The sequence below is a fragment of the Adiantum capillus-veneris genome, chromosome 2 (assembly GCF_014529385.1).
Source record: "Adiantum capillus-veneris isolate H3 chromosome 2, ASM1452938v2, whole genome shotgun sequence".
NCBI lineage: Eukaryota > Viridiplantae > Streptophyta > Polypodiopsida > Polypodiales > Pteridaceae > Adiantum > Adiantum capillus-veneris.
The window spans coordinates 18,987,216-19,009,135 of NC_140932.1; the positions used below are offsets into that span (position 1 = coordinate 18,987,216).

The 21,920-nt window shown below is 42.6% G+C and overlaps 2 protein-coding genes and 1 pseudogene across 2 annotated transcripts; 2 read left to right on the forward strand and 1 right to left on the reverse strand.

Annotated features, from left to right (window-relative positions):
• Positions 1-515: 515 nt before the first annotated feature.
• Positions 516-1,635, forward strand: LOC147462458 (uncharacterized). Its single transcript, XM_086493630.1, has 2 exons — positions 516-1,548; positions 1,595-1,635. Exons 1-2 carry the CDS (start codon positions 516-518, stop codon positions 1,633-1,635), a joined length of 1,074 nt encoding a protein of 357 aa, XP_086349756.1.
• On the forward strand, positions 1,635-2,093 carry LOC147462459 (uncharacterized; annotated as a pseudogene).
• Positions 2,094-20,724: 18,631 nt separating this feature from the next.
• LOC147462460 (uncharacterized) lies at positions 20,725-21,744 on the reverse strand. The gene has a single exon (XM_086493632.1). The coding sequence runs from the start codon at positions 21,742-21,744 to the stop codon at positions 20,725-20,727; it is 1,020 nt and encodes a 339-aa protein (XP_086349758.1).
• Positions 21,745-21,920: the final 176 nt, after the last annotated feature.

The following is a 21,920-nucleotide window of genomic DNA, read 5'->3' on the forward strand; positions in this document are numbered from 1 at the left end:
GCATGCCATGAGCTTCCTCATATTTTAGAAGATTATTTTTTTCAGTCACCTATGATGTGACAACTCTGTCGGAATCTAAGTGAATCAAAAAAAGAATCTTCTAAAATATGAGGAATCTCATGGCGTGCTATATATCAGTAGATAGAGCGTGAAGAGGACATTCTAACTGTCAAATCTCCGCCAACTTTGGATTTTGTTTGCAAAAATTTATCCATGCGCCTGTTTTGGTAGAGAGAGGTAAAGTCAAACTCCTTAAAGGGCCCCTTTGTGAGTCCAAATTTTGCCTAATGGAGGAAATTCTTTCAGAAAGTGACGAAGAGAATGTGGAGCTAGTTGAAGAAGAGGAGGGGCAACTGGAACGAAAGCCCAAGACTGTGTTACAACAAAAGATGAAAAAGATGGAAGGGTCTGCTAAGGCAAGGCTGGAGAAATCCCAAAAGAGGAAAGAGACCCAACAAGAGAAGAGAGCGGAGGAGAAAGAACAAAAAGAAGAACGTAAAACGAGCCTCGCGGAAATGATGCGCGAGAGGATCAAAGCAAAGGGGCTAGCACCCAAAAGACTGGCCGTAAGCCCTGCAGAGTTGGAGCAGGCAGCCAAGAAGGCAAGAAAGGCTCTTGAAGAAGCCACGGACAAGCCCAAAGAGCTTAGAACAAAGAAAAAGATGGATGTCAGGCCGACATTAACAACTGAGACACCGATTGAAACACCCGTCAAGGAGGCAAAGAAGCCAGCTACGGCAACGGAAGAGCAAACGGCAAAGCTGACTAAGAAAGTAGAAACCACAAAAAAAGAAGTAGAGCCTACACCGGAAATTGAAAAGCCAACTGCAGAAGAGAAGGGCAAAGAAAAAGACGAAGAAGAAGTGCCACCCGAGACTCCCCACCCTTTGCAAGAAGAACTTAACAGAATAGGGGGAGAGCGGGTAGCGCAACTTATGATTGACATTGCTCTAGAACGAAGTTCAGCAAGCCCTACACCCACCCTCCAGCCCATCACATTGTTAGAAACACCGGAGTTTGTACGGACAGAGAGAACAAAGGAGAAACCAGAGGCCTCCCAACTAGAAGAGCCAATATTACCAAGGCCATTAACAGAAAAACAGCAGGCAGCCTTGACGCTAGGAGACCTTATGGCAGCCGGATATTCTTATGATGAGGCAAAAGAGGCCGTGGGATTCAGCCTACAGGCTTTAACGACAGAAGTTCCAATTACAGAAATGGAAATGACAGAAGAAGAACCCGTAGAAGCCGAACAGATCAAAATGTGTATTTGTGAACACACTAAAACAGAAACGGGTGAACCATCTACACAAGGAGAGCAATCGGAGGGCTTGCTAAAAATGCAAGAAGACCCCATGATGATTGACTCTGTGGCAGAACGAACCAAAAATGAACAAGTAACGGGAGCAGGTGTGCCTCCCGAAGTCCTGCAAACAACGCAAGGAAACCTCGGGACGGAGGCCACACCCTCCACATCAACTACACCAGGCCTGGAAGACGAACCTGCATTCAAGGACGTAAAGAAAATTATGCAGGAGTGGTGGAAAAGCAAACAAGAGGCGGTCCTCATGACGCCTATTTTCGGAAGAATCAGAGACAAGCAAGAAGATGCGCCGGTGGCACCCGATGCAATAATGATGGACGTAAGTCCAATGACTCTGGGTCCACGGCAAGGGGTAGAAGAGAAGAAGGAAGAAGAGGCCTCCACCAGCCAAACAATCTCTATCCCACCCCAGTTTCAACTCCCCACTACAAACGTGGCTAGGTCAACCCTCATTCAGGAGCTGGCAGAAGAAATAGCTAAAGAAGACGTGCGGACGGTCATGGCGCTCGAGAAGGAGCAAGAAAACAATGCAGATCTTAGCCTGGCCGTCGCCAGTATTAATACAGAATTGAAAAACAAAGAGAAGGAGGTGGAGGCACGGAACAAAGAAGCCGAGGAGTTGCACAAGGCTAACGAAGAGCTAGAAAAGACGAATATGGCACTCCTCAAGGATTTAAAAAGAAGAGAAGCATAGATTAAGCACATGAGCCAGGAAAGAGACAGATATCATAAGCAATATGAAGACAATAAGGCTCATAAGGATCTGTAGGCTAGTGTGGCACAGAGCACAAAGCTGGCGCTCAAAAATAAAGAAAAACTTTATGAGCAAGCCCACAAAAGCGCAACGGAATCAGCGGAGGTTGCTCGGCGCCAGCAAGTGGCCATCGACGCACTTAAACGAAGAGTAGTGGATCAAGCTAGGCAGTCGGATTCCTTCCTAGAGCATCCAATGCTTATTCCGTCTACAGAACAAGAACTGGTCACAACTCTGCATGCACAAAATGACAATCTAAGGGAGAAATACGAAACATAACAAACAGCCAAGGCAACAATGGAGGAAACCCTATAGAAAGCGAAAGAAGACCGAGAGGAGGACTTACAGACCCTAAACAGTGCACTGGAGAACATAACAAAAGAAGTCCTGGACCTCCGGTCACAGTTGGCTAAAGTAGCGCGCATTCAGAGCCTATCTCCAAGAGAAAAAGGAGAAGTAGTAGATGTCGAAGAGGCGGAGACAGAGCCAATAGACACCGGCCACGACACACAAGAGCAGGAGGAGGCAGGGACATCTACTGCCCCAAGTGTAAAAAGGCCCAGAGAAGTCCGAGCCCTACCTGCCGACCATTGGCTCACCACACAGAAGGTCGTGGCCAGGAATGCCCTCTTCGAGCAAGCACTACTCTCCTCAGATCTCATCAAATTCTTCACACCAGAGAGAGTCAGAGAAGTAATGCAGGAGCCATCCCTACCCTACGCCATCCTACGATGGGAAACGACTGAAACCAAGAAGAAGTTAATGCCAATGCTACTGCCAGACAACGAAGGATCCTATGGCACAATAGATTTGAGTGGGTGGGATGCGCAAAGCTTAAAGGATCTCAGACCAGAATGGAAGGAGGAGTATCTGGCAAAGAACAAACAAAGTGCCACCATTAACTCCTTTGCTCCCCTCCATATTCAGATCGACCCTACTTTTTGCCCCATACTCAGACGCAGGAGATGGGAAGATTTTGAACAGGTGATTAAAGACCATCCGCATTGGCTAAACTACCCTGTGTTCAGTGAGCCGAAGGAAGCGCCCTCCATTGGATACATGCGGAAGGCCATCGCTCAAATGATCAGCCAAGTGAAGAGAAAGCACGACATAGCATGCAAAATGACGTTGAAAATCTGTCACATGCTGTTTGCTTGCATCAACACCTTCAGAAACATAGAGCACACAAGATTGCGGTGGACGATGGTCCTAGAAGGAACGAAAGGCCTAATGTTCAACCTCAACGATACCCCAAAAATGAAGATCATATTTGGCATGTTCGCCTGCATCATGTTCTTGCCAAGCACTTACATGCAGACATTCGAAGAAGCATTCTATACAGACTTCTTTGAGTATGATTCCACGGTCTTCATGTCTGCATGCAAGGACTTGCGCGCCCGTTTTGTGGCCATTACGCTTCATGACCGCGATACTCCATTCTCGAGGATTTCAAGGCCACAAGAAGAAGACCAACTGGAACAGATGATGCTCGCTTTCAGCGAGTATCTTAAGCAGAAGAAGAAAGCCGACCCCAAGGAAAGCAACCATTAGGAAATTTCATAGGTCATTTGGAGGGCCATATGAAGAGAGAGAAAAATAGAGCGCGTCCAATGAGCACGAAGGCTACGTTACGTAGGAAAGTACGTGGAAAGACTCAAAAAATAGGAAAATAGCATAAAACTTTCACAAATCTAGGATTGTAGCATCGTAATTTCCTTCCTTTTACCGAGATTTTAGGTGCTTGCATGTGGTCCCACTTCTGATATTCTCTTATGGTCATTAACGTACTGGAGGGTGACCATTAAGCCCGCACAAGATATTGGAATTCTAAAACACTTTCCCTCCATTAGAATGCTTTCAAAGTTAATCTCCCTCCACTAAATCTTTTCTTTGAGAGCTATGGCTTCCACGTCTTCTCGCCCAAGAAGCTCCAGGTGTTTACTGTCTCTCACACCAACAACCAACAGCTGCACTTTGCCTAGAAGTCCAAGTAGTAGCATATCCTCAATTACAATATCAACTTCAATAAGTGCAGAGAACCAATGGGTTGGACAAAGGATAAACAAAGGTTCATGGGTCCTCATGCAACCAAGAAGACCCAAGAGGTCTAGTGGTATCAACGTTTACCGCTCAGCATGGAAGGTCAGAGTGTTGGATTTCAAAGTTGAAATCGGCAAAAGATCTGTAAAGGAAGTTCTTGTTCAGCATGTGTTTACCCATCCAGAGGTGATAGCAAACGGTGGAAATGTATCAGATATACATCAACCACATTGCAATTGTAAGTACTCTTGACATGTGAACTTACCGATACTCTCATTATAACTTTTCTTATATATTTTGCAATGTTTCTCCCGCTTCTTATGAGCAATTTCTCCATTCTTCACAGCTCAATTACATTAGATTTGTCATTTTTACTTATTGATACTCTTAGTTTAACTCTTCTTATATATATTGCAGATGTTTATCCCTCTTCTTATGAGCAATGGGAGCCTGTGGAGTGCATAATAGGCCTCTTCCATGTTGTTCATGCCCACATTGGTTCTCTACAGTATTCAGGGAGGACCAGCAAAAGCCTGGCTGATGAGGGAATATTTTTTTATGACCACTTCTACCAACTCAGCTCAGGAAATAAGAATGGCATGTTGGTGAAAGTGCCTTTACCAACCGATTGGAACACTGTGGACTGGCCAGTTCCCGAGGAAACAATGGTGGAGGCAATGCGAAGTAAGCTCTACAAGGATATACAGAGGTCTCTACGTAGCTCTATTCCCACCAAACTGGTTAGAATTCCAAAATTTTGTCGTGTTGCACTCTTCATAGAGTTGTTTCATAGCTACAACATCCGTGTTACGAAAACTATGTTCATGTGCAAGTCATTTCAGCAGTCATCCTGTGACAAACTTCTTGACAGAGGATGGTATGTAAAGGAAGAGATTGGTTTACGGTGTGAGGTCGCGCTTGATACTCTATTTTTCAAGTACATGATTGCAAGCCAATCACTGTTACTCTCGTTTTGGTATATGCGATCACAAATGCTCAATGGTAAGTACATTCCTATGGACCAGGTTTCTGCAGGTTTGGAAGATAATCCTGCTGTGGATGTGGAAGTGATTGATAAAGAGCATGTCCTACTGTTGGTGGTTACAATAAGGGAGCTATGCAGTCTTTAGCATTTGCGGCATGACATAATTGAAGAGTCAATGGACAGGGACCTATCAGATTTTTCCTTTTTCCTAGCTGGCTGTAAGGTGATGCGGCGAAGGGAAAAAGATATTTTGTGCAAAGAGTTGGATGGTCGGGTTGAAGTAGTGTCAATGTAACAGATATTCTTGTGAACCCAAGTGTATACAAATGACTTTCAATACATGAAGTTTATTGAGCTCATTTGTCAATTGTGCCCTGTGAAAAAGTGTGCTTGAAATACATTTCTTTACCATGTCAAATCTCTCTCTCTCTCTCTCTCTCTCTCTCTCTCTCTCTCTCTCAATGTTAGACAAGACAAAGACATGATAGAAGAGTCATCTTAATTCATTAGAAAGTACAAACTCGTCTGTGAACAATGGACTGAGATAAAATTTTTGTAAGTATGGAATCAGAATGTCTTCAAGGTAAAAATCGAAGGAATGTCCCTCGAAAGAAGGTGGTGAGATAGTTGTTCCCGACGGATCTAGTTCTCCCTTTTCAGGAGTATCATCAATCAGTAGTGTATTAGTTGCATCAAAGGGTACACCGATTTGGCTAAACGGTTTGTACAAAAGAGGTAAGTGTGGTTTTTTAGGGTGGTAGTGGCCCTCAACGGTAACGCATTTTCTTTGATCATACAAAAAGGCAAAATCTGACATGTGAGCGCCGCATACACTGCAAACTATTGTAACTAGTGGCGACAAGTTTTGCCTTTGCATTGAAGACCATATGGCAACTCTGAAGCGTGGAAGAAGAAACTGAATAAATTCCTTGGTTCTTGGACAAACCATGACTCGACAAGTTCCCATCCGAAACGTTTGTAAATCCTCAAAGGGTTCTGTGTCACTGAGAGGCACGCGCATCAGCAGCAATCCATTGACGTCCAAGATAATCAACCTCTGTAAAAGTTGACAAGTACATATAAGTAGTTAGAAGCTGAACATATTTTTCCATACTTGAGTAGACATTACCAGAACAACCGTATCTACAGGTAGCAAGGGTCCATACTGGGTCTCTGTAGTGTTGATGTCATTGTTGCTCTCCTCTACTTTAGCTTCATCATTCACATCTTCATAGTCATCATTCACATCTTCATCAGGGGTCTCCCCCATGGCTCTTTCTGTCTCATTCAAGGTTTCCTCCAAGGTCTTTTCCTCTCCCTCGATTGACCGGCTTGCCTCATACATCCTTGCCTGATCCATATCAGTTTGCTCATCCCTAGGCCTGCTTTCCTCATCTATATCCTTTTGCTCATCTATAGGCCTACTTTCCTCATCTTGGGTTTCATCCATAGGCTCTTTTGGCTCCTCCAGTGGCTGACTTGGCTCTTTCATTGTCTCCTCTGGTTGTACACTAGCACCTTCCATATGCTCATTTGACCTTTCCTCATCCTCGGCTCTTTCATCTTGTGCTGATATGACCCCCTCGGCCCGTTGTGATTCCACTGTATCGGATGCAGGGGTTTGTCGTGGTGGCACGTCATGTATTGTCATATCAATAGTGCGGTCATCCAAGCCGCTATCTTCAAGCTCTTTGGGGCTAGACATAGTAAGCAGGTGTTGTATTAAACTTACCCGGTATCTTTGCAAATAATCATATGTGTAGTTTTTTAAAGCACTCTGCAAAATTGAAAGACCACATGGTGAGAATTCTTTTATAAACTAAACCAAAACTGACTGAATGCATTGCCAAATGGTTACCTTAGTCATGAAAGGTTTTAATGCAAAGTAGCTTTGCAGGACATATTCTGCATGGAGAAGACATCTCCAGCCGTAAGAATTTCCATCGGTTTGATTTGGGATAGGTACATCTTTGATTGGGGCCTTGTATAGTTCATACCTTCCATATAGCTTGCCATAGGCAAGCAACAACCTCTTTATACAACTGCACAAAGCAGCGTCAAGATGTTAGCATGAGGCTTCAAATTTACATGGATATCTATAAGAAACTCTTTTTGATACAAAACACTTACAGCCTAATTTCAGGGTGGGTTCCTTTTATTGAATTGAACACCCACACTGCTGGTTGGTCAACATCAAGGCATATGAGACTCCAGTGATGGTTGTTCTCATATGGAAAGATGATGACAGTAAATTCCAACATAGCACAGTGGAGAAACCAACTCTCAAAGGTCCCATATGGACTGTTCTTTTGTCTAATAATCACTGACATTTGTGGATCAAGAAGAAACACCTCTGTGTGGGTGTGCAGTGGGAGTTGACTTTTGCTCAGGCTGCAGAGAGTTTACCTGAGTTAGCAAACCTATTATCTGAGTTTTCAAAGCTAGCAAGATAGTAACACTTACTTAAGACAAGCATAGATAATTGTGTCTAAAATCTGAGCATCTGGATTCTGCAATAAATTACTATCCACTTTTTCCAGAGCTAGCTTTCTGGCTCCATCTACAAATGGTATCTCTGCAAGCAAACCATCCTTCATTGAAAGTAGAGTTTCTTGATTGCTTGCCTCTATGGACAGGGTCACATTGCATTCTGTTTGCCTCTGGGACTCCACTGCTACTTTTTCTTTCTCCTTAAGCTCTGCTTCCCTCATGTCCTCTGTTTGGCGAGCAATAGTCTCTGCCCTTGCCCTTGTATTCACATCATGTGTGACATCTACAGCTGTGAGTTGTGGCACTAGCTCAGGGGGGTATAACAAAATTTCCCTCATTTTCTTATCCCTCCAGACATTGGGGACCAGTATTTTGTCATACCTCCACCTTATTCTTTTCAGTGTCTCACTATCTTTGTCCATTATAGTAACCCTGTGGGCATGGGCTGCAACAATGGTGATGTCACTGAAGTACTCCAGTAGGAATTCCTCTGCTGCTTCTTGTAGAGCCATTAATGCCACCACCTTCCACCTTTTGGTGCCCCAGGTAGCTTCTTCACATATGGACCTCACCATCCTCTGAAAGGGCAGCTTTGGTATGCATAAATCTACACATTTTTGTGCCTTTCTGATTTCTCTAAAAAGTTCCATGCAGGTTTGAAACTTCTTCACCCTTGGACCTTTCAGAATTTTATTGGGTTTTCCAGGTCTTTTCTTTGGGGTTGCAGATCTGTTACTTGCCTTAGCTGCTAATCCTGGTCCCTTGCCTGCCTTCCTTGCAGTGGCTTTTGTTCTAGCCATTTCACTGTATACAAAAAGACGAGTCTCTCTCTCTCTCTCTCTCTCTCTCTCTCTCTCTCTCTCTCTCCTTTCTATAGCTTAGCATATTTAGATAGAGAGAGAGTGAGAGACTCCCATTACTAAAGGCGCGCGTGGAGCATGTTTTGACCTCAAAAAACACCTCCGCGCGCCATTAGTATAAGGTAAAAGAAAGACTCACTCTCTCTCTCTCTCTCTCTCTCTTTCCCCCACCTTACATCCTCTCTCTATAACACTCACACATACACTGGTCGATGCATAATACTAACGGCGCGCATAGAGACATGCACACCGGTTATGCCTCTCTACGCGTGCCTTTAGTATAGAGAGAGAGAGAGAGAGAGAGAGAGAGAGAGAGAGAGAGAGAGAGGCTCTGTGTGTGTGTGTGTCTGTATTTTTGTGTGTGTGTAAGTTATATTTGTGTGTGTGTGTTTGTGAGTGTGTGTGTGTCTCTGTATGTGTCTGTGTGCGTGTGTATGTTATATTTGTGTCTCTGTGTGTTTGTGTGTATGTTATATTTGTCTGTATCTGTGTGTGTATGTTTGATTTGTGTGTCTCTGGGTTTGTGAGTGTGTGTGTCTTTGGTGTGTATGTTATATTTGTGTCTCTGTGTGTTTGTGTGTATGTTATATTTGTCTATTTCTCTCTGTGTGTGTGTGTGTGTGTGTGTCTGTATGTGTGTGTGTTTTATTTGTGTGTGTGTGTGTTTGTGTGTGTGTGTGTGTGTTGTCTTTGTGACTGTATGTGTGTGTTGTTTGTTAATACAGAGCTAGATATGCAATATACTGTGACAGAAACAGAGAGAGAGAGAGATAGAGGCAAAGGCAGAGGGAAATTTCAGAAGCAGAGGGAGAGAGGGAGAGGGCCAAACCTCCTGAGGACGCAGACCTTCGTTATGTCTAAGATGGGTCGGCTTGCTGTCAGAGACGCAGACGATGGCTCTTTCTCTCTCTCTCTCTCTCTCTCTCTCTCTCTCTCTCTCTCTCTCTCTCTCTTTCACGAGGTGTGGTTTTTCTCTCTCATGACCTCTATATATGACGTACAAAAGTATACGGTCTCAATAATGACCGCACGTGCGACAACATGCAATTATACTCTATTTTATAGTAACACGTGGGGCGCCGCCGTGTGTATCCGTTATAAGTGTGATTTTGAGAGAGAGAACAATAGAGAGAGAGAGAGAGAGAGAGAGAGAGAGAGAGAGAGAGAGAGAGAGAGAGAGAGAGAGAGAGAGAGAGAGCCTCATTACTGCCAAAGAGTGATAGAGAGAGAGAGAGTGATAGAGAGACAGAGAGAGAGAGAGAACCATAGAAAGAGAGAAGGAGAGAGAGATAGAGAGAGGGACTTGTTACTCTCAGAGAGAGAGAGGGAGAGAGACAGAGTCAGTTTGACAGACAAAAAGCAATGGAGGAGACACCTCCCTTGGAGTTTCTGCAAACCCCACCAACAAAAGGTGATCTCTCACTCTTTCTCTCTGTATTTCCAACAGTTGGTACAAATTGTGTGTGTGTGTGTGTGTGTGTTTAAACAAAGAAAAACCCATACTGTTGTTCAACACACACACACCTCAACACATACTTCCATAGACAGAGACACACACACACATACACACAGACACACACACAGAGACATACACACTCTCTCTCTCCCTCCCCTCTCTGTCCCCGTTACTAACAGCGCACAGAGCCAACCAAACACTGGCTGCAGCTCTCTCCGCGTGCCTATAGTATAGTTATGACTCTCTCTCTCTCTCTCTCTTTCTCTCTTTCTCTCTCTCTCTCTGTCTCTCAATTGTACTTAAGGCGCGCGTAGAGAGTTGCAAAAAGTATGTTGTCGTCCTTGCGCGCCTTTAGTACAAAGAGACACATACACACACACACACACACACACACACACACACACACACACACACACACACACACACACACACACACACACACACACACAGAGAGAGAGAGAGAGAGAGAGAGAGAGAGAGAGAGAGAGAGAGAGAGAGAGAGAGAGAGAGAGAGAGAGAGAGAGAGAGTCTATGTGTATTTTTTTAATGTTCTTTGGAGAGAGAGAGAGAGAGAGAGAGAGAGAGAGAGAGAGAGAGAGAGAGAGAGAGACTATGTGTGTTTTTGTTTGTGCTTTGGAGAGAGACAGATATATATATATATATATATATATGGAGAGAGAGAGAGAGAGAGAGAGAGAGAGAGAGAGAGAGAGAGAGAGAGAGAGAGAGAGAGAGAGAGAGAGAGAGACTTGTCATGTTTCCTGATGAATAGGATTAAGGTCCAGTAGGCAGAAGAGGCTAAAACCAGACCCAGAGCTTGTGCCAGGATTTCAACCTTTGCAGGCTCAGTTGCTTAATGTTTCTGCCAAAAGAACTGTTGACTTTTGTCAGGACATATTTGAAGATGAGTCAATTGGTGAAGATCAATCAGAGAGGTCACCAGGCCAAGAGGATCCCTCACCCTACAAGGCCCCCTCACCCTGTACAGTACTTGTCAAGAAAAATACAAGAAAGAGGAATATAGACTTCTCAGATGATGCAGATGTGCCAGAAAGTAGTCCCTGTGCAACTAAAGGTAAAGCCAAAGAGGATGTGTCTTCTCTGGAAGACCCAGCTGCAACTGATGAGAGGCTATTTGATTTTGCAGCATCTTGTGGTACTGGGGACAATTTTGATCTAGTTCATTCTATGTGTAACCCAAAGTTTGACATTGAAGACCTGTTAGCTCAGCATAGTAATTTCTTGCAATCCTACAGAGATAAGTTTGAAGTGATGGTGCAGGTAGGGAGGTTTGTTCTGCCCATTATGACTCTTGTGCATTTAAATGACTGTGGTGGAAAGGGACAGGGACTGAAGAAGTATAGTGAATTACCACCTTCTTGCCGACATTCAGCCTGCCCTCTGCACCAAAAAGAATGAAAACTCATTCAGGAAGCCTTTGGCTTTATGATTTACCTGAACAGTCTGTTTGGATTCCTCATGCAGTATCCTAATGAGGTGTTAGAGGAGCAGGATGCAGCACCAGATGAAGAATGCGAGGAGACAACTCATATACAAGAAGTCGAGGAGGTTGAAGATACAGTCGACCTTGAGGTTGAGGCAATTGAAGTACAAAGAAGTAAGATGCTCTCTATGAAAACCATAGAAATCAAACTTCCATTGGATGTCAGTAACTTCACTGAGAAGCATGCTCAGATGATGTTGCGTGCTGTGCCTGACTTCAGGATTGGAGACATGACCTATATCTTCTTACATGATGTGCAAATCATCTTTTATTTAAGGGAGGATTTCTCCCTGGCTATCATTTCCAGAGTCCAAGAGGAGAGGAGTGGATTTGTTTCAGAGGATAGTAGTGATGATGAGGCAATGGAAACATCCAGCAATCCAATGGAATGCCTCCGAAGATTCTTTGAGAAAGCTGAAAAATACAAGGAGACACTACCTAATGAAGCCACCTTCCAAGCAATAAGACAAAGCCTAAGACCATCAACAAGTAACAAAGAAGTGGAGGATTGGTTTAACCATTCAGGTTAGGGGTCAACTACATCTTTAGACCTGTGGCAAGAAAACCTCTTTCTGCAGGATGAGAGCTTCATGGTAACTCTCTCTCTCTCTCTCTCTCTCTCTCTCTCTCTCTCTCTCTCTCTCTCTCTCTCTCTCTCTCTCTCTCTCTGTCACTTCTGACATGATATGTGCAGTCTTGGATTGCTGACAAGGATGACTTTCTTCAGCGGAGGACTCGAGAGTATCATGGAAGGGATGCGGCCCTAGCGAAGTACCTTTCAAAGCTTTGTGAGTCGCCGATAGTAGTTTTTCACAATTCCATGTCACAAGAGGGTTCAATAGCAACTTACACATTCAAGACACTATCACGCTTCTTGGGTGGACCCGTGCTGCCCAAAAGTGCAGATAAAGTCATTCTTGTGGACAAGTGTTTGCTAGAGATTGTTTTGGTTACTGCCCAGGCTATACAGGTGGTCGGGCAGTGTATTACTACACCTACACAGCAATGGCACTAGCTCTTGGTAGACAAACCCAGATGAACTTTTAGAGTATGGCAAACATATTATGATTCGTTACAAGGGTGACGTGCCAAAAAACAAAATTGAACCTTCAAAATCTTGATACACTTCAAGTAGAAATTGTATAAGATCATGTATTACATAAATTTTGTACAATGTCATCCACTTAGAGTATCTTTCTCCACTTGTGATTCACATACACCATTGCCTCTCTCCACCTTCGTTGACTTTCACGAGCTCCGGAGTTGTTGTATGCCATTGATCTTTTAACTTTTTGTTGTTGTAAATGTCTGATGGCTTGTGCTGTTGTTGAATTTTCCAAGACTTCTTTTGCCTGCATTCGATGAATGATTCTACGATAGAACCATTCAAATAGTTCTCTCAAACTGTTAGCCTTGATTCGAGAGCCACCATGTCGTGTGTGCCTGAAATAAGCATTTCTCGCCATGTAATGAGACTTTTCCATCCCATTGGGTATTCCATATTGCCGGGTTCCCATACTTTTGTATAAAATATGGTAAATGATTGAAGATGATGTGCTGGATATGAAAACAGATTAGTTAGAATGTTTTACACTCACATATTTGCACATAAGAGAGAATGAAATACACGATAATACCATGTAGTATGTAATCTGGGTGTCTGTCCATGCTGTCTTGAATGATTTTTTCAGAAGTTTGAGATTCTCCTTGAACTTGTTCATATCACCTTGTGACCAGTCATCTTTGTCGCACATCAAAAATAGGATGTCTATTGATCGCCAAACCTCAGCCTTCGCGTTACGAGTAGTTGGTTCTTGGTCTTTGACTGCAATATGTAGCTTTTTCCAGCTCTGATACTCTACCTTGCTAACATAAGATGTGTTATATATTTTTCCATGTTTTGTTAGCTTCGGATCTCTTGTACCTTGGGGTTTAGATAAAAACCTCCGTGCCTTCACCCCACCGATGGATGGTTTGCATGGGACATCATTCTCAGCATTTGATCTCTTTTCATCCCGCTGGATTTTCACATTGCCACCATGAAGCCCCATATCCGACAATACCATTTCTAAGCACTGCAGGGCTACTTGTCGTTCTGCCGAGTTCTTAATCTTCCAAGCAAACCCGATATATAAGTAGACCAATTTCTCCACAATTCTACAAAGGGAATGCATTGTACAAATGTGGACATTCACAAGTGGTATTTTCAAAACCGGTCGAAAAGCAGGATCCTCAATGTGACGTGTTGGAGATTTTCTCCACCACTTTGGGTCCATGACCTTTGCAGGCTCCATGCAGAACAAACACGGCGACTTTGCCATTGCACCCATTCCACAATTATAGATACACTTTAATGTTTTGAGGTCACCTGCAAGATGCCACTGAACTTGAAAGTCTCCCCTTCCATCTAGACGTAGTACCTCTCCCTGGTTAGTCTGTCGATCAATCACCTCCGGAATATTAGTTCGATGGAAAACCCAATATAGAATCTCATGATCTTCTTTCTTTACCTGCAACACAAAATAAATGAGACTTAAGTAGATGTGAACATTTGAGCTTACCTGAGAATCTCGCTTACCTCAAATGCACCAAGCCACCATATGTTAGATTCTGATTGAACACTGAAATATAAAGGATCATCACTGGGACACTTTGAGAGGTCTCTATTCATTAAAGTAATAGTAACAGGCTCTAGCTTTTTCTCTTTAACAAGCTCACACTCATCCAGTTTTAACACAAAATGTAAAACCCCTCGTGACTCTTCAAATGTGATGTTGTAAAACTCCACCATTCTCTTCTGTAATATCCGTAGGTCCATAAAACTATTATTGAACTCATCATATGCCATGTTTGCTCCATGGCCACTGTAAGTTGCTTTAATATGAAAGGGTTGTCCAAGATAGTCTCCCTGTGCCTCGTTAAGCTGAAGCCTCTCTTTCCAAACACTTGAGGCTGATGGTAGAAGTTTGGATTTTATACCCTTCTTAACAAAGATGGATGAGACAGACTTTTGGATAGCCGAATATCCTCTTTGCTTACACCAAGTGAATCAAGTGTGCCTTGTATCTCTTTTGCAGGCACTAAGTTCTCTGAAATAAAGCGGTCCACTACATTTCGTTGTAGGACCTTAAACTTCTTGTCATGTACTATATCTGCTGCCAGGATTCTACTTATAAGTGGCTTCAATCTCTTTCCTATATTGGCTTTGGGGTCAATGTTTTCCTTGTCAGGATAGATTGAATCTCTACATGAAGACAATGCATAAGTAAATAAGAGAAAATTTGCTTCACTAACACTATTTAGGCACATGAAAACAATGCATAACAAGAAAAAACAAAAAGATTACTTAACTAAGACAATGTAGCCAACCAAGAAGCATCACCTTAATGCTCGGATTCTTTTCTTGAGACCTCCTGATGCAACCTGCAATGTTTCAAGATTGCGCAATTTCTTCTTTCGGATACGACCACCCAAGATGGTGTCCTTCATTTGACAACTTCGCACCTTTCCTTTCAGTTCTTGTACCTCTGTTTTATGTTGCAAAATGGTAACCTCATCTGTAGAATGTAAATGTGAAAGGCGAACAATCTCACATTGTTGAGCTTGGAGAATGCCCTTGTAAGTTTCAGCTTCTCTTGTAAGAGATTTACAATAACCCAGAAGGCCCTTTTCTCCATCACCAGCAAAGGTCAATAAGCTTGTAGGATTGACAAACGGTGGAGACGCATTAGTCATTAGATTCTTAGGGTAGAGAGAGCCTCTCGTCCAGATATCTATGTGTTTATCTCCCTGAGCTCTGAGCGTGTCTATGGAAGCGGGAGGTATATGTGTGTTTGTTTTACTACGCTTAATCAATGGTTGGTAATCATTGTCCAAATCAATGTGAAGGTGATATTTGGATCGTTTCTGGGTAACATTTGTGCCATTTGAGGAGTGCGCCATTAGCCAAATGTGCAGGTTTAATGGAAAGTGAACAGCGGCTGCGCCTTCGTCCCTCCATGTTAGCCTCATTCCCTCCATATTGACGAGGTTCATTCAATGCAACTGAAAAGAGGATTATCCCTCAATCACTACGAACGAATGTTCAGAAGAGTAAGGAATCTACTTAAAGTACACTTTTTGAACTTTTACTATGAAAGACCCAGCTCTATTATTTGCCATTTTTTCTAGAGAGGGAGTGCAAAAAATACATTTTCTTAGAAGGCCCTCCAAATGACCTCCGAAATTCCTTAATGTAAGCAAATACAAGTCTTGTCGAGGACGACAAGAAATAGGAAGGGGGGAGTGTTGACAGGAGTATGGAATGACCGTCAAAAGATGCCGATAAAGAGCAGAGGATAAGCAGGATTCCCCTTCAAACCCATGTGTATGTGTGTACAACATTTTTGCGCCTTGAGCCGGCGTTGTAATTTAAATGACAGGATTATTTTTAAATGACGGGACTCGTTCCGAGCTCGTAAAGCCTTGTAAATACCTGTAAATGATTAGATGAGCCATAGCTAGGACTCCAGTGATCAGTAATCTCAAACCCCCGCTCTAATTATCAATTGTGAGCCAATTTGGAAGTAGGTATATAAGCCAAAAGCTCTATTTTTTCAAAAACAACTCACTTGTAATTTCTGCGAGCTTGGTGAAGAGAGCTCACCTACGCCTGCGCACTCATGGTTTCGCCCACGGGTATGCTAATGCAAAGACCTTTCATACGTTGCTTCTATATGCTCTTAGCTTCATGTTGATGATCATGATGTTGGTTTTGAGTGTGTGTACGCGACGCAATGAGCGGTTGAAGCTCTAGGTCGCCCTCTTGTGTGTTTTGCTCATTGTGCATTATGTGTGATGTGTATTGCGATTCCGATCATAGACATAGGTTCTATGTGGTAAAGCTAATCCTTCCAAGCCCTCAATCATTCGATTTGAGTGAGGTTAGGTGTGGCGGCTATTGCGGTTGTCCATATAGGCCATTTTTCAAAATGTCGGATTTGAGCCCGGAAACGCCTTCCCCATAGTCTTAAGGCCTAGGTTCCTAAATTTCATGATGATTGGACTTTGTTTCATGTCCATTTGACCATTAGAGAGCCCGATACGCTTGTAGGAGACTTTTGAAGTTTTTGCATCTGTTTCTCCTGTAGGACATTCGTGACTCTTCCTCCTCCTTTCTTTGTTGTCTAGGACATAGCATGCGATGTTTCCATGCACTATTCGGGTCAGCTACGCCCTCGGATTGACATATTGTATGTTGGTTTGAGTTCTCTTTTCGCTACATCGTCCGATCGCGATGATCCGCCAACAACAATATCGATGCAACACGCTTAAATGTTATTGAAGCAGTGTGCATGGTGGAGAAGTATTTTCCAACAAACATTCTTACCATTCAAAATGCATGTACTTGTGCATGTGGTTGATGAAGTTGCAGTTGCTAAGGTGGTCCATAGCATGTGGATGTTCTTCTTGGAGAGATTTATGAAGACTTTAAAGGGTTTTGTTCACATCAAAGGGATCGCCCCGAGGGTATCATGGCCGAGGGATGGCTTGTACAAGAGTCTCTTGTCCTCATCATGAATGTTTGGGCTCAATTGATCCAGAGATGCCCCAAATGTGGACTATTGATGTCAACGTCAAGGTGACATGGGACGAGCTGCAAGGACAAGGCAGCATTAGGAGGATGGACATCACAATGTAAGAAAAGGTTATGAGATTTTTTCTTCTCAACTCAGACATCATGAAAAAGTGGCTAGAGAGGTAGGAAGGGGAAAAGAAACAACGCTTGGCAGATTGCTTACAATTCAAGCGCAATCGTGCACTAAAAACCTACCTTTTCTAGAGCATCTTCAAAAATTGCATGAGTTTCCAACTGGGTGGTAGTGGTAGGATGCAACATGGAGTGTTGATTACTGAAGAGGAAGAGGAGATGTCAAGGGGTTGCGATAGGCATGTATATTTTCACAACGTCCTTTTCGAGCTCCACATGATCACATTGCTTTGATTACTTTTAGTCTGTTTCAATTTTCTGGCTGTAGTATCATAAATATGGAGCTTTGTGGTCACATGGCAAAACACTTCAGAGTGTAACGGATCAACAAACAAAGGATCACTTTCAATTTTTTATAGGAACTCTTTTGTAAAACTCTTTTTATTAGTCTACAATACACTTTAGATTCATTCATTTGTGTTGCAGCTTCGTTTATTTTTTATTTGTATTCATTAAGTGTTTCTTTTGTAAACTAATATATTTTGTGGATGTTATTTGTGTATGATTATTTATGGCCGATGACAATGAGACATACTCTCTTAGTTTTAGTTTTCCTGTCACTCCGACCGGCATGTCACCCGAGTAGATGGGCTTGTTTTTGTCTCAATTCACACTAGAGCCTACGTCCGAGACTAGTGTGGTCCCTACACCGGCCGGCCCCACACCTCAATTGAGTGTGCATCCTATGCCTAGGACTTGTGGGCCCGGCCCCCTACAATGATGGGTGGTTCATCCTCCTCGAGATGAGGTAGGCATCGTTCTCAAGGCGGTGGTTGTTGTGGTAGCAGCTCTACCGATGCATCTACACCACCAAGAGAGCATCCACCACTCTCTTTAGTAGATAGTTCACCGATTGGCACACCATGTACACCTTGGGGATCACATGAACATTATCATTATTCTAGCAAGGTGTATGTTAGAACGTCATCCTAGCATAGGGAGGACATCAACATAATGTCAATCCGAGGAGTAGGATCCGGCTAGGGCATGGAAACACACAAGTGGCTTGTGCGTGCCAAATGGAGGATTAGAAGGTGAAACCTACACACAAAGAAAGCTACGGAGAGGGTATGATGTTGCTACGAGGAGTGAGCACACTACTTACTCTACCATTCGGCCTAATCTCTCATACACAAGCTTAATCACGCACTACTCTCTAATCAATCACTAATCCAACTCTAATCAAGCACACAATGAGCATAGAATAGCATAGAATGACCACACCGGGCACCAACACTCTACACAAGCCTACACACACTTAGGAGCATGCTTAAACAAGAGGTAAATATGAAAAAAAGAGAGAGATTAATCAACAAATCAGCCACTAATCTTTGATTAATCAAGCATTGATTACACCATGAGCAAATGAGAGAGAAGAGGTTAGAGTTTAGCTATTGGCATGAGGCCGAATCGTCCATGCACGCGCGTAGAAAGCTCAAGAACTCCATAGCCATCTCCTTCTTCGCAAAGCTTATCTCAAGTGAGTAAGAATCCCCTTTCTCATTGTGTCTTTTGAGTTATATACTCTCTAGGCTTTTTAGAAGTGGTCGGGCACCCAAATGGCCAAACTCAGTTAATGTGCTATCTGCACTGCCTAGGATCTAAATATAGCTCAATGTTTACAACTTGGAACTCTTGACGAGCCCAAAACATAATTACAACCCGCATTTGCGATCATTTGACGGAAAATCCTAAAACTTAAGGGACCGTCAATTGTGACCGTAACTCCATAGATAATCATCAATTCCAACTCTTCTCTGTATCTGTTGCTTATATTTGCTTCATCTTCATCTTTACTTAGCCTCCGCATCATCTGGCCTCGTTAGCATTTACTAAAAATAGTAAATAGCATCTTTGACTGGCCCGTTTGGCCATTGTTGACTTAGCCGCCAAACATTCCCCCCATTTGATTTCAGTGCACGTCCTCGTGCGCTGCCTGCTTGGCTTGCACTGGAGAGATTTGAAATTGGTGGTGAATGTTGTTCTGAAGAGTGTAAGCTATTGGGCTGACATGTTGGTGAATATGAGATTAGTCATTTGGGTTCAAGTAAAAGCAATTGGCTTGATGTATTATGGGAATAAAGAAAAATAAAAGGATATGTATAGTGCGTTAGGGTCTGGAAACCCTGGATGACCGATGGGGAAAAACCTCACGGGAAAAAGTGCCCAAAGGTATGTGATCTTATTATGGGAATATACAATGGTGGGTGTTTAGGGGCTGAATTGATTGGGCTTATATAAATAATGTGAAAGTGAATTGTTTAAGACTTCTGTCCCTTGAAAAGGGTCGATGATCTGCCTTGAGTCTCGAGTTGTTTTGTTGCTGCCTGTACCTGCAAGGTGTGTGCATGGGTGGAACAATAAAGAGTGCGTAATGCAAATGTCCAATTATGGGACATTCGATATGCTTGCACAGATTTATGCATGGGTAAGATTATGCTGTGCAAGATAATTGTATTGATGGGTTCTCCTCAGAGTTTAATGTAGCTAAAAGAGTAAATTAAATTCACTTCACTAGCTTCCATTACTCTCGAGAAGGGCGTTTGATGCAATGGTCACCACTCTCCTAATGTGCGCAAGTGCGTGTGTGTTTTGTTTTGAACACTTCGCCTCTCCACCATGATGAAAATAATACATTGACTATGCTCACCTATTCAGAATGAGCGACTTGATATAATTATGCTCAACTCTTCCATCTTGAGCTGTAGCCTAATTAGCTAGACTCATAGACCACAGAAAAATATTAGGAATTGAAGCTTAGGTCTAATGCTCTGCTCATTTATCGGCTCAGTTGCCCAACTCTTGACTTTTTTTTTTTTTGACTTGACTACAGTAGTCTTGAGCTCTCAACAAAGTATATATCTAGACATTTAGAGCTCAGATCCTCAAAAAGAGGGTTATTAAATGACCGTATTGGCAAAGTAGGTTTTTTCTACCATACTTGGGTGACCTTGGTTGTCAAAATTGCTTGTTGTAACTTTTGGTCCATTATCTGAGAAGATTGGCTAGTTTCGTTTTGTTGGAAGTTGGAGATGACTTTAATCTTCTCTTGCTCGTTTGTCTGCTTTGGCACCCATACGTATCTGCTATTTGTTGTTGGCTTATTTTTACAGACGACATATTGATGTTTTGGACCTGTATTCTTGATTTGTCGGTGTTTGTAGCTGTAAGTATCTTCAAGTTGTGTAGAATATAGTCTTGGTGCCTTGGGTAGCCAGATTTGTTTTTGTCCTCTGTAATATCCCTGTGCTTGAAGTATATTTGATGGCACAAATTTTTTTATATGTACTTTTGTATTCAACTGTATCTGTTCCGTGCCATTTTTTGGAATCACGGTTGGTAAATTCCCTTGAAGATATGTAGGCCTTCTAGATTGAGTATCGTTTTTGAACCTCTTTCTAGCCCTGTTGTTCGATCTCCTATTTTGAGTTGAATTTGATCTTGATTTACCTGTTTGTTGTTTTGGTTTGAAGTTATTTGCTACTGTATAGCCTGATATCTTTGGTTTAGGTAACCAAACATTTGGTTGTCCACTGTAGTAGCCTTGCTCTTCTAAGCTGTACTAGGAGGCAATCCATCCCATTTGTTTACCTGAATTTTTTGGACTAGGATCATTTATCCAAACTGGATTTTTGACATTGATGTCATCGGCCGCAACATAGGTTTTGATGTGCTGCTTGTGTCTTTGTTTACTCTGAGTTGGGTATTTTGGCTGAAAGACCTTTTTATACTCTTGTTGAGGTTGTTGGTCTTGGTTTCCGTCGGGTGTTGGAGCCACTGCTGTTTGCTTTGATTGTTTAACTGCATTTGTGACCTCCTTGTTGGACTTTTGTTCTTCAGAGGAAGAGGTTAAGCCTCCTTGGACTTTTGATTTTCCCTTGTCTTCTGCTGATAAACGTCGAGATGTAATGACTTGGGATGTTTGTACCTTTTCTTGTTGATGACATGCTTTGGTGATTTCTGCATTTAAACTGACTTGAACCGTCTTTTGTGCCTCTATTTCTGAACAACTGTTTGAGTCTTTAATTTCTTCTATCAGCTGGACAAAAGCAAGTTGACTCTTTTCTTCAGATGCAATGCTTACCGTGGCCTTTGGTTCACATTGCTCTTTATTGATCTCTTTGTTTATCTTTTGATAGGCTCCATGTGCTTGATGCACCATTTGCTTCTGATTGTTCAAGTAAATGATGATTTGTGTCACCTTTGGCTCTTTGGCATTTTCCACTGGCGAGACAATATTAGTATCTGACTTTATGACCGGCTCTGCTTTTTGATTCTTGCCATCATTTGAACACATTGAGATGTCTTTTTCTTGGCTTTGATACTTGATCTCTGCTTCTGTTGAATTCTTGGGTACATCCCTGAGCGATGAACTATCTGTGCTATTAGCATTATTATGTAGAATCTTTGATTCCACATTTCTACTTGTTGAAATCTTCAGTGGCAAGTCCTTGACTGCTCGTGCCTGCTCTGGTTCTGGATCACAGATAATTTCTTCATCCACTTCCTTTGACATTGGATCGTCCACTGCATCCTTGTCAAATCTTTCGACTTCAAGCCTAAAGAATTCCAAGTTGACCATCTGTTGCAGCTGGTCTTTTTTGGCAGCTTGATTTTCAATTGAAATATCATTGACTTCTTTGACCTCCAATATTTTAGTCTTCAATTTGTCTCTAGTATCCTTTGACAAGATATGCTTTCTTTCGGGCGACTTTTGACTTGGAGACGTTTGTTTTAATGATTCTGCTGCTTGCAGTC

Bases quoted from the DNA above. Each gene is read 5' to 3' on its own strand.
- LOC147462458 (XM_086493630.1), top strand. From the start codon at position 516: ATGATGCGCGAGAGGATCAAAGCAAAGGGGCTAGCACCCAAAAGACTG. The intron at 1,549-1,594 runs GCAAACAAGAGG...CGGAAGAATCAG, and splicing joins TATGCAGGAGTGGTGGAAAA to AGACAAGCAAGAAGATGCGC.
- LOC147462460 (XM_086493632.1), bottom strand. From the start codon at position 21,744: ATGGTCAACTTGGAATTCTTTAGGCTTGAAGTCGAAAGATTTGACAAG.